The sequence below is a fragment of the Dipteris shenzhenensis genome, chromosome 9 (genome assembly GCF_047967505.1).
Source record: "Dipteris shenzhenensis isolate YYH24624 ecotype China chromosome 9, Dip_SZ_1.0, whole genome shotgun sequence".
Classification (NCBI taxonomy): domain Eukaryota; kingdom Viridiplantae; phylum Streptophyta; class Polypodiopsida; order Gleicheniales; family Dipteridaceae; genus Dipteris; species Dipteris shenzhenensis.
This window is the reverse complement of record NC_141604.1, coordinates 13,344,403-13,356,526: the sequence shown is the minus strand read 5'-3', so window position 1 is coordinate 13,356,526 and position 12,124 is coordinate 13,344,403. Positions and strand designations below refer to the sequence as shown.

The 12,124-nt window shown below is 43.4% G+C and overlaps 1 protein-coding gene across 2 annotated transcripts; it reads right to left on the bottom strand.

Moving 5' to 3' along the window:
* Positions 1 to 4,504: 4,504 nt before the first annotated feature.
* LOC147898226 (pentatricopeptide repeat-containing protein At2g33680-like) lies at positions 4,505 to 11,908 on the bottom strand. Of its 2 annotated transcripts, XM_087379088.1 has the most exons (4): positions 11,211 to 11,908; positions 8,616 to 11,127; positions 5,048 to 5,149; positions 4,505 to 4,960 (listed from the first exon to the last, which is right to left on the bottom strand). In XM_087379088.1, the coding sequence occupies exons 1-3, from the start codon at positions 11,379 to 11,381 to the stop codon at positions 5,097 to 5,099; spliced, it is 2,736 nt and encodes a 911-aa protein (XP_087235214.1). In that variant the 5' UTR covers positions 11,382 to 11,908; the 3' UTR covers positions 4,505 to 4,960; positions 5,048 to 5,096. The 2 variants fall into 2 exon arrangements, with proteins under 2 accessions (XP_087235214.1, XP_087235213.1); XM_087379087.1 differs by lacking the exons at positions 4,505 to 4,960; positions 5,048 to 5,149 and having other exon boundaries at positions 8,194 to 11,127; positions 11,211 to 11,907.
* Between the last annotated feature and the right edge of the window lie 216 nt (positions 11,909 to 12,124).

Here is a 12,124-nt window from a genome sequence, read left to right as displayed (position 1 = left end):
GGAAACCATATCCAACATGTTTGGACGGTTAGGATGAACGGATTTAGTAGAAATGGAGAACCCTTTCGCTAGTATGCCCACGAAAATGGGAGGCCAGCGACAACCAGTCCATGTGCACCGGGAGGGACTGAGAGTCATTTTTGTGGACTCATAACCCATAGTCTTCATTGGATACCCTGACCCAGGGCGCATGGAAGACAAGGACCAGTGGATGAGGGACTTTGCTAGACAAAACTTTGGGCTCTCGGTCTCGTTTGAACTGGAGGGATCACTACATTGGGACCCTAACACTGAATGAGAGTTGGGAATTGAATTCCCTATTAGAGATGAACCAAAACTGGGGTGAAAGGTGGGCTGTGTGTAGTTCGAGCTCAAGCTCCTTGGACAAAATTCTTTCAGACTTCAAGTGCATGTATGAGATCCCTACGAAGGCACACCTATTTGAAATTCAATTCTGTATTTTCTATCAGAGAAATTGTTCCCATAGCTATCCCTCCGATCGGAGGCTTAGCTATATGCCACCAGGTCAAAGGGTTAGCCTTATGGTGCCGATCGGAGGGTTACCAGATGACACATGTCAGCAAGTTGGATTGAGTTAGTATGCTATCAGGTCAGAGGGTTAGCGTTAAAGCACCGCGCGGTGGGATATCTCAAGTCGGCGGGGTGGATGGATGGCACCGGTTGGAGGGTTACCAACCAAGGGGATCAAAGGGATACCAAAATGGCACCGATCGGAGGGATCGTGGCACTAAGTCAATGCTTGTCAGGTCGGCGGGATAGCAACCCCTGACAAATCATAATTAAGGAAATGACTGGCATCCGTTAGTCGGCAGGATAAAGACTAAGGCGATGGGTCGACGAGATACCAAGCTATGGCACGAGTTGATGGGATAGGACTGTCTGGGAATACACACTGTGACTCTCTTTGATAATTCCTTATGGTTTTTCAAGTTCTATTCCAGGTTTGTGTGCATAGGGGGGTTTCTAAGGACCTGAACTACCTACCACAAACAAAAAACATCACAAAATAGTAACCTTTGGCACACAAACGAGTGATTTCTACAAGTTGGACTATCAAGCACACAAAACCACTTCGAAATTCTACTCCAATCTTCATTTTCAAGTGTTTTTAGTTGGATTTGACACTACAACCAACTTAGCAAGCATTCTAACTACCTTCTTGTATAAACAAACATCAAGAAACAATTTTAAAAAAGCTCAAATGCATGAAAATGGCTTTATGGGAAGAAAGTTGAAAAGCAAGCTTTCTACTCTAGAATCTGTCTTTTCCACCTCAAATCCACTCTAACAAAGCCTAAGGTCATGTGCAGTGGGTTGTTTACGAGAGGAAGCTAAACAAACGGAAAAGCATACCTCGTTCTCCCCGGCAACAGTGCCAAAGATGTGTGGGCTAGCAAAGACACACGAGTCATGGGGATGCTTGAAGTGTACCAACAAAGATCCTCACTCCCGTGCTACTCCTTGTGGGAGCCTTGCGTAGTGAAGCAAGTCACTCGTGTCACTCGAGTGCCTACTAGATCGTTGCAATGGGGTTTCCACCGAGAAGATGGAGGCGAGAAAGAGAGAGGAGAGGGGGAGGGAAGAAGGGAAGTTTATGGAGAAGGAGATGAAGGTGAAGGGGAATTATGGCAAACACCAAAGGCAAACAAGGAGAGCAAGCAAACCTCAATCTCAACACGAGCAAGAAGAGACCTTGTATTTGTCAGAGGTTGCATACAACAATGAAGACCAAAGTCAACTACTTGGCCTTTTATACAAGTCACCTTTTGAAGGGAGGCCCAACCCTATTCCTTGGACCACTCTCTCTTTCTCTTTTGTTACCACCACTTGGGCCCATACGTGCCAAAGCATATGCTGATTCTCACAAGCTTCCCTCTATCTTCAAATGGCTCTTGTGTTATCCATACACAAGATCCAAATGGCTCTTGTGTTATCCTTGCCAATTTGGACGATCCCGGTGACTACTTCAAACCTGAGCCCGAACCTGAGCCGTTTGTGGCTCAAAACCCGTAGGGTTTGAACGGGCCAGATCCGTCAACATGCTCAATGGTTGTTAACAACATCACAAAATATTTACGATCCCATACTCTAGGATTATACCGGCCCCACTACACCGAAGATATCCGAGCCACTATGCATAAATTGGCTTGTAGAAGGGCAAATTGAGGAAGGAAGAATGAATTGACCATATGAGAAACAAGTGAGAGCCAATGATATAGCTACAAGAAGGAAGACCATAGTAGGAATCGTGAAGGATGCAAACTATGAGGAAGCAAAAGGTAGATAAATATTTTAGATGGGAAGGAAACTGGAAAGGGGATAGTGGCACCCAAACAATGGCAAGATTAAAAGCTAACTAAAGCGAAGAGCTTACCTAGAGAAAGGATTTATTCTAATGAGGGAGATCATAGCTTAGTCGAGTATCTCCCAACATTTTAGGTGGAAAACTTGCTTCAGCTAGCCTAATGTGTCATTACTAAAATAAAACATTCTACCTTTAGATATACATGCCATGACCATTCCATCATATGTTGGATAATACCATCTTTCCAACATGGCACTTGCCCCCCCAAACCCTCCCAAATCTTAGTATTATGTAGGCAAATTTCTTGCCGGCAAGTTGTAGGGAAAATGCAAGGCATCAAGTTAGATTTTCTCAAACAAGAAGCCTTCACTTTTCATGGGAGCTAGGGTTTTCGCAAACCATATTTGGGAGAGCATCTAGGTTGTGTTTATGTTGGGGACTAGAAATCAAATGCAAGTAGAGGTGTCAAACTACAAACTATTATGCTAGAGACTCGATGCCATAGAGGAGGGGAGGTTTGTATGCGAACCTTTTCGATTGCTTTCTTTTATTTCATTTTATCATGTACCTTAGATATAAAGGCCATACATCCTATATATACTATGATGGGCTCCAAGGGTCTTTTGACAAATTTTTATAAAAATTTGTCAAACAATCTTTTGGGACATGCAAATGGATGGAGAGATAGGTATACACACTAAGCCTAGCACTTTTTTCCATGAGGGGGTAGGCAAGAAGAGAGACTCAATGCTTCGATTTGTTGTCAATGAGAAAGATCCATTGGGATGGGATACAGCCTCCCTTTGATCATTATAAGAGAGATCTTTACAAGAGAAACATTCTCATGACTAGGGATTTATGATTGGCTCGTTTGAGTCAAGGCCTCCGCTTTCATGTTCATCTCTCCTTGCCCTATTGGATGCCTTAGTCAAAGTTACTTTTCTCAAGGTTCACTTTGACCCAAACATCTTTCTACATGTATTTTTCTCTTACTTTTCTCAAGGATTATATCTATCGTATAGTGAGAAAAACCTTGATGAGAAGTTCACACATGATGAATGATTTTGTTGGCTCTTCTCATGATATTTCCATGGGTCAAGCTTGTTGAGTCACATGCAACTATACTTGTATTGGATAGGATGGTTCATGTGATTCTAAAATTTGTGGCATATTAGGTACCATAGCTTACCAATTGCAAAGGATGGACTTGGCCTTATTGACTAATGAGCCATAGAGTCAAGACTTGGAAGCAGCACATGAGATACAACTTTAGAAATGTACCACCCCCTCCCCGATATCAAAATTTGTGTGCCTTAGGAACAAATTAATCAATAGTGAATCTTATATCACCAATAGACATGAGATGAATCTAGATATAATTTCACACCATACCACTCATTTAACAAGTAGAAGGCAATGGTAGCTTTGCAAACACTCATTAAAACATTGGTTGAATAATGTGGCAACATTTTGAAGACTCGGACTAAATACTTCATTTTCCACATCCAAGAGAGGCATCAAATAGCATTAGTCCCTCTAAGCAAGCATTCCCTTGACTATCATGGTCAAGACTTGTCCAGCCATGAAAGAACATATCTTATACTTCACTTTTTGTTATGAGCCTATGACTCATTGACATTTGTGCAAACAAGGTTTTATTTCAATTATAGAATAATAGTTTTTTTTCCATAACGATGAACTAATGAACAGTTACAAAGTTCATACAAAGTTGTAAGACATAATTACCGCTATCATTTGCTTCCTCTCAGGCACCATTTACATATGATAAGAGCAGGCTGCATTTTTTTGACTTCAATGGAAATACTTAACTTAATTTCAATAAACATTCACTTCGCTGTACCTCACTACTTGCAGGAAAAGATTTGAAGACAACGAGTGACCTAGCTCTGTCAAGGTCCTTTCCTCCATCTACAAGCATTGCCAATGCTAGGGGAAGCATCTTGGATATTCTCTCTGACAAAGCTAGTGATTACACTGACATGCTTGTTCTTGTAAGCAGCCAATTCATCAAGACAATGATGCATTTATGCAAGGCATAGTGGTCAAGCTCTTCATCAACATATGTCTCAGCTATTTACCACTTTCACAGTTGTTGATGAACATCCAGTCCACAAGTGGGCAAAGACATAACAAGCATCATGATGAGCAAGTCCAATATGCATGAACTTGAATTGGTGATATGCCCACAATATCATGAGAAATGATTCAATTCTATGGGAAGGATCCAATTAATGAGCTTGCTCTTAAAGGTGTCTGCCCATACGTACAAAAATGATCCAAACCTTTGATTCATGAAGTGATCTACACACCTTCCACTACTCTGACAATTCATCTTCTTGGATGGGACGTTCCCAAGGCCAAAATGCACAGCATTAAAGCTCAGTCATTCACAAATGTCAGGATCTAGAAACCAGCTTGGCTTTGCAAGTCAAAATGTTACAAGAGTGGAAAAATCGCAGTCGTAAAAGGTAGGCAAAGCCTAACCAAGCTGCTCTACAGGATTTCTAAGGCAGAGCTTAGGAGACCGCTATGCCAAGGCTGTGCCAGCAAGAAAACAACGCCTACCCACCTGAGCATCCTTGAGAATTTCCCAACCAGTCTTTAAAGTGCTACCTGCATCACAGAGCAGTAAATAGAAATCAAGGATATGTAGCTAATACAACCTCAATATTGGAACAACAAAAAAGGCAAGCAGCTTACCAAGTCGATGTAGGACCTTCCATCAAGCCCACCAATCATATACAGAGCATCATGGACTATAGCCGCTGCTCCATAAGCTCTTCTTATCTTCATCTGGCTTTCCTGCAGAGCATAATGAGCATAGCATTGTCATAGCAAACAAGGGGGTTGGACAGAGAGAGAAAAATAATGGACAAGGAGGTCATCTCTTTTCCTTCAGCACATTGTAGCTCTCTTAAGTCTCAATTTTAAAAAAAAGATTCTTGCTGGCAACAAAGACAGAGACTCCCTGATTTATACAGTTATCCTTCTTATCATCAAGCTGGAAAGGTGACCATGGATAGAGGGAGGTTGGTATCGGACTACTTGCAGAGTTCTAGACACAAACTGAGTCAGAATATTCCTAAAGTTGTGTCACAATCGTAACGAATCACACCCCCCCCCCCCCCCCAAAAAAAAACAAACAAACAAACAAACAAAGAACCTTCCATGTGCTGCTTTAAAAATAGTGATACTAGATCAGCTATCCATGAGGCACTGACAAGAAAACTTTGCCCTTTGCCAAGTTCAGGCTAACTGCCCATGGAAACCCAAGAGCAGGTGCAATCAGCCAATGCGGTGGGCTATGTAACCAACATATTCCTTATCTATGAGAATGTAGAAAACACCTGCAGCCCAAACCTTGCAAAAATATTGATAACACTTGATGGTCTTCTTGGAACCTTATGTGTTCTGCTCCTGAATTCAGCGCAATAGTCCAGCCACATGCCAAAGAGGGTCAACTGTTTCAAAGAAACAAGTCCTTATTTCTAGGAGTTCTGAAGTTTGTTGGAACGTAATTCAAACATAAGGGGAAATCTGGGAGGACCTGATCACTGACGTGTTGACGCCAATGTTTTCGGACCTTGAGTGGAGCCTGTGTATGGATAGCATTAAGACCAGCTTAATCTTTGCAAGGGAAGCAACAAGAATCGTTTCAAATGATTCCACTTCCTTAGCTCTAACTGGGTTCAAATCTTCACTTGCTTGTTGATGAGGGGAGGGTCAGGCTGTTGCAAAAATATTACCGCTGGGCTTGCACCCCCTTGTGCACGGAGCTTCGCATGTCGAATATCTGCCCAACAATGAGGAATTCGGACTACAGTTGAATGGACACATACAGTAATAGAAGCACAAGAAAGAATAAACAAGACTCAACAGAAAGAAATGCCGACTCCGGAAAGAAAGCCCCTCTATGCCTAGAAAAGGATTACCATCAAGCGAGCCAGTAGCTCCTACTAATTTCCTACTCGTAGCACAATGTCCTACGAGTTAGGACACCTTGGCCTATATATACAATGCAGGCCTCAGTTGGTGCCATTGCCTATGCACGCACTCCCAGTGGAATGCTTCTGCTTTCAGCTCTATGGGAAGGCGGCCTATAAGCAACATGCAGCCCTCCTGCATCCATGAGTTCTCTCCTCCTAAATAGTTGACTCTTAGCCCCTCATCTCTGCAAGTCAGCTATGCCCCATGTATCTCTAGAGGTATGTCAGGGAAGAAGCAAATATGAACATGACAATGCAAGGAAGAAGAGAGACATGAAACCATATCATAATGTAACGTTGGGCTTTATGAGATGGGAGCGCCCCTATGGGAAACAATGATTCTCAAACTGAAGTGAAATAATCCGTGCTATTAAAGTTCCACTAAATTCTCTTCTCAATCCTCATTTGCAGGTGGTAAATCCATGTGTTTGATCTCCTTTCTACCCTACAGTTCCACATGTTGGATGATAGGGATACCCAATTCTCTATGTGCAATGCTGCAATATTTTCATCTACATCCCTCCAACTGTGGACAACTTGATGAAGCCTATTTCATTAGTTTTTCTTCTATTTGAATCAATGCACTGGGGCCTCAAATCCCTATCATTAGTGACTTAAGGACTCATTCATCCCTTTAGGATAATAAACCTATATAAGAGTTGAACATGTAATAGAAAACCACTGCTTTAGAACGAATCCTATCTATCATAGTTGATATTCCACACTAGCAAATAACTCCAATTCCCAGTCTTATAGCTTTTCCCTGCCAAGGAGTGTAAGAGTTTTTACTGACATGTAATTTTTTCTCACTCATGTATGATTAAAAATGTTAGCCAAAAACTTTGCTGCCTCTTTGCATATGGGATTCAAAATCATATCATAGCGTACCCCTGCTTTGTGACTTTGTATTAAGTGAGAATAAATATTAAATCTCAGAGAATCTTGCATCCAAATGTTTCTTTGGATATTCTTCTTGTGCCTTTGGGAATGAGAAAGCTTCCTGCATAGTGGATCTACTGAGGTAGATTTGTAAGGGCTTTTCATTATATGTTACTGTGCCGTACTTATCCTTCTCCACCTCTCTGCTTTTATATGATGTTGTAAATTGACAAATGTATCCTATCATAGAAGGTGTTGATAAGAAGGATTGTAGCTTCTCAAAAAGATTTCCTAGACCCTTTGATTGCAGGAAGTTGTATGCATCAGTTGACATGGCAAACTTGAGACTCGTGGCCATACAAGCTGTATTGTTTCATCTATTGCTAGCTCTTCACACTGGTTTGGGCATCAAGTTGTTTTGTACCTGCATCCTGCATAGTCATTTGCTTTGCCTCAATATCTCTTGACTCTAGGGTCCTCAAGTTCTGTGACATATCTCCGTGGCATGTTGCATTTATTTGCTCATCACTATCACTATCCACCAGTCAATGGTAGGGGGTAGTGATCTTTGATTGTTGCTGCATTAACATTCTTGAGATTCACACATATTCTTAGCTTCTTGTTTTTCTTAGGAACAATCACAATTGGTGACACCCAATTGGTATGCTCAATATCATAAATGAAACTAGCATCCAGTAACTTTTCTAGTTCTTCATAGGCATGGGTGCCATATTTGATATTTGTCCTATAGTGTCCACATACCTGAGGTTTGGATCCTTCCCTAATCGGTATGGTATGTACTGCAACTTCAAGGGAGATCCCTTTCATTTCCTTGTAGGACCAAGCCATGTAATCCCTATATTCCATCAGCATCACCACTAGCAAGTAATACTGATTGATGATAATTTCTAGTCCTCCTATTTGATATCTTCAATCGGTTAAAAGACCTGCCCTAAAAGAGTTCAAAGAAATGCAAGGTGTTTGAATGACAGAATTTCAGATTTTAGATTGCAAGATGCAACCAAAGTCAGCTCAGTTATTGGGTGAAAGAAATAATGTGGATAATGTTCCGAGAGAATCACTGAATTGAAGTGGTCTCAGAAACACAGTGGAAGAGACTGCATATCTGCAAGATGCTGAAATATATGCAATGGAAGAGTCATTGAAGGAAGTCAAGGATACAGATGGTGATGAGTCAAGCATGATGCTTGGGGACCTCAACCTCATTGCTCAGCCTTTAGGAAACATGAAGGGAACAATTTGTTAAGAGCCTGTCTATGGGCACCTACAAGCATTCACTCGCACTTGTAGGTCCCTATTGGTACCTACAAGCATTCACTGTGAATGTCTTGTATCCCACAACAAAAATGAATGCAGAATTCCACCAATATCACCCCACAAACCTGGTCCTGACTTTTTCCATGCTTGTCCTTTCACTGTCATTGCCTCAACCTTGTGCTCGTCCTCCAACATGGGAGCATCGGCATAGATGTTAGACATCAAGACATAAGCTGCAGCATCTTTCTCATCCAATTGCACTGCATGTTCAAAGGCATGTCTTCCAAGCTCCACATAACCCCACTTTTGACAAGCAGCCAGCACAGTATGCCACACCACAAGATTAGGATGAAAAGGCATCTTCTTCACAATAGCTATCGCCGCCTCTAATTGGCCTGCACGGCCAAGGAGATCAACCATACAAATGTGGTGCTCAATAGTTGGATTAACGCCACAATCTTTGCTCATGGCCTCAAAATACTTCTGGCCTTTATCCACTAGACCTGTGTTACTACACACAGTAAGAACACCAAGGAATGTGACCCCATCTGGCTTTATGCCTTCTCGTCTCATTGTCTCGAGCATGTCAAAGACAACTTCATTTTCTCCTAGTTGGGCATATCCCGTGATTAGTGCATTCCATGAGACCTCATTCCGAACCGGAAGCTTGTGAAACGCTTCATGTGCTCTTGCAAGAGAACCACATTTGGCATACATATCAACCAAGGTGCTGCCAATAAAGAGGCCTCTTTCGAACCCCTTTCTAGCAATCTCAGCATGTATTTCTCGGCCCTTGTCTATGGCTCCTATGCTACCACAAGCTTTCAAGCAGCAAACAAATGTGACAGCATCTGGATAGATGCCCTCCAGTTGCATCTGCTTGAAGTATTTCAGTGCTTTCTCACCAAGACCATGTTCAGCATACCCTGCAATTAGTGTGTTCCAGGAGACTACATCTTCAACCAGCAGCTTGTCAAACACTTCCTGTGCTTTAGCAAGCAAGCCACATTTGGCATACATATCAACCAAGGTGCTGCCAACAAAAGGATCTCTTTCCAACCCCTTTCTGGCAATCGCAGCATGTATTTCTTGGCCCTTGTCTATGGCTCCTGTATTGCCACAGGCTTTCAAGCTGCAAACAAACGTGAGAGAATTTGGAGAAACACCCTCCACTTGCATCTGCTTAAAACAGTTCAGCGCTTGCTCACCACGCTCGTATTCAGCATACCCTGCAATTAGTGCAGTCCACGACACTACATTTCGAACCAGAAGCCTGTCAAATGCTTCCCGTGCTTTTGCAAGCAAGCCACATTTGGCATACATATCAACCAAGGTGCTGCCAACCAAAAGATCTCTTTCCAACCCTCTTCTGGTAATCTCAGCATGTACTTCTTGGCCCTTGCCTATGGCTCCTATGCTGCCACAAGCCTTCAAGCTGCAAACAAATGTGAGAGCATTTGGAGAGACACCCTTCAATTGCATTTGTTCGAAGCAGTTCAGCGCTTCCTTACCAAGCCCATGTTCAGTGTATCCTGCAATTAGTATGTTCCATGAGACTACACTTTGAACTGGAAGCTTGTCGAACACATCCCAAGCTCTTGCAAGTGAGCCACATTTGGCATACATGTCAACCAAGGTGCTGCCAACAACAAGATCCATTTCCATCCCCTTTCTGGCAATCTCAACATGTATTTCTAGGCCCTCGTCTATGGCTTTTATTTTGCCACAAGCTTTCAAGCTGCTAACAAATGTGAAAGCATTTGGAGAGACACCCTCTAATTGCATCTGTTCGAAACACTTCAGAGCTTCCTCACTAAGCCCAAGCTCAGCATATCCTGAGATCAGTGCATTCCATGGGACTACATCTCGAGCTGCAAGCCTGTCAAACACTTGCTGTGCTTTTGCAAGTGAGCCACATTTAGCATACATGTCGACCAAAGTGTTGCCAATAAAAACATCTGTTTCCAAACCCTTTCTGGAAATCTCTGTGTGTATTTCTCTGCCTCTTTCCGTACCTTTCAGCCTGGCACAAGCCTTCAGTAGCGCCACATACGTATACTTGCTAGGATGTACACAATCCTTTTGCATTTTCTGGAACAAGTCGAGGGCGTGCTGTGCCTCCCCAGATTCAATATAACCTATGATGAGAGAAGTCCAAGAATAGACATTCCGATCAACCAACCCGTTAAAAACCTGCTGAGCATCGCATAGGCTTCCGACTTGCACCAACATTGGGACGAGGTAGTTCCCAAGGGATCTGTGATCTTCCAGCCCATGTTTGCACATATAGACATGCAAGAGCTTGATATACGCTAGATTTTTCTTTTCTCTGCACTTATGCAGGATGCAGGTAAAGTTCTCAACCGAAGGTGGCTGGGGCATCCGTTCCAAAGAAGTGAGTGCCTCCTCTAAGCTAAGTATCTCCAAGCCACTGTTCATATTAGATGCATCCACCTGTACTCCAGCCCTACAGCTGGCCTTGCCACGCTCCTCCATCAAGTGACGGTCTTCAGAGTTTGACCGGGCGGGACTACTGGATGCTTTATCCTTTGTCTCGAAGATGCATTTAGCCCAACCGGGATTGTACCAGCTGTCTATCCATAGTGTTTCCTCATGCTTGGAATCTGGAGTGTTTGTCTGTTAACATTCAGGGACTCGTCAGACTAAGCTTAACTCTAAACCTGTGCAAATCATTTAGTTCAGACTCATCGCACACTTACTGTGCTCCTTGCGTACTGGGAGGGATTCGTAAAGTACGCCTCAGTCAAGTGCTGGGTAATTGAGACCGCGAAGTGTGACCACTGATGTTGGTGCGAATCTCTGCCCTGCAGGATCTGAACACGAGCATTTTGAAGACGTATCCATCTAGAGCTTTTCATTAAATTTCTCATACCTCAATAAGATAAGCGGGTGGATGCCCCTCCGCCAAAATTTTCGAGCCCATAAATTTTGACGGAATGTAGTTAAGGGTCTTCTATCGATTAGCCCTTTCCCAGTATTGCAGCACCTCGGGCGGTCGAGTTGCCATTCCCGCCCAGAAAGGGTCATCGCCATCGCCCACGACCGCCGCTGCCTCACTCCAAGCCTCCTCTTCTGTCTCCACCCCTCCTTTCGCTGCGACTTAGCAGAGGTTGCACCCTCCCTCGTCCGAGATGAAATTACATAGCTTGCCATAAACCAAATCGGGTGCATACTGCCGATGCATGCCCCTTAGGCTGTTTACAGATCGCCGCAAGCTTGAAACTGCATACAAAATTTGAAGAGCCCATTTGTGTAATGGGCTGCCTGCCCACTGAGAAGCTTGTCGTTGCTGCCTGGAACAGCTTGTGATTGGTTGGTTTACCCTGTGCCCATCCCTGAATCCGAGAACGGTCAAGCTTGGCTGCTCCCCGAAGGGTCTGCCCCGTGGCATCCAGGTAGGAAGGATTGAGCATTCGGTGCGTAATGGCGTCCACTTTAGTGATGTGGCCTCCAAGTAGGAAGGAAGGTTTGCAGCTTGAGCATTCGGTGTGTAATGGCAGGCATGAAGTGGCATCTAGGTAGGTTGGAAGGTTTGCAACTTGAGCATTCGGTGTGTAAGGGCAAGATGGGCACCATTTAGTGGCGGAAGGGCTTTGCCAGGCATGAAGTTGAG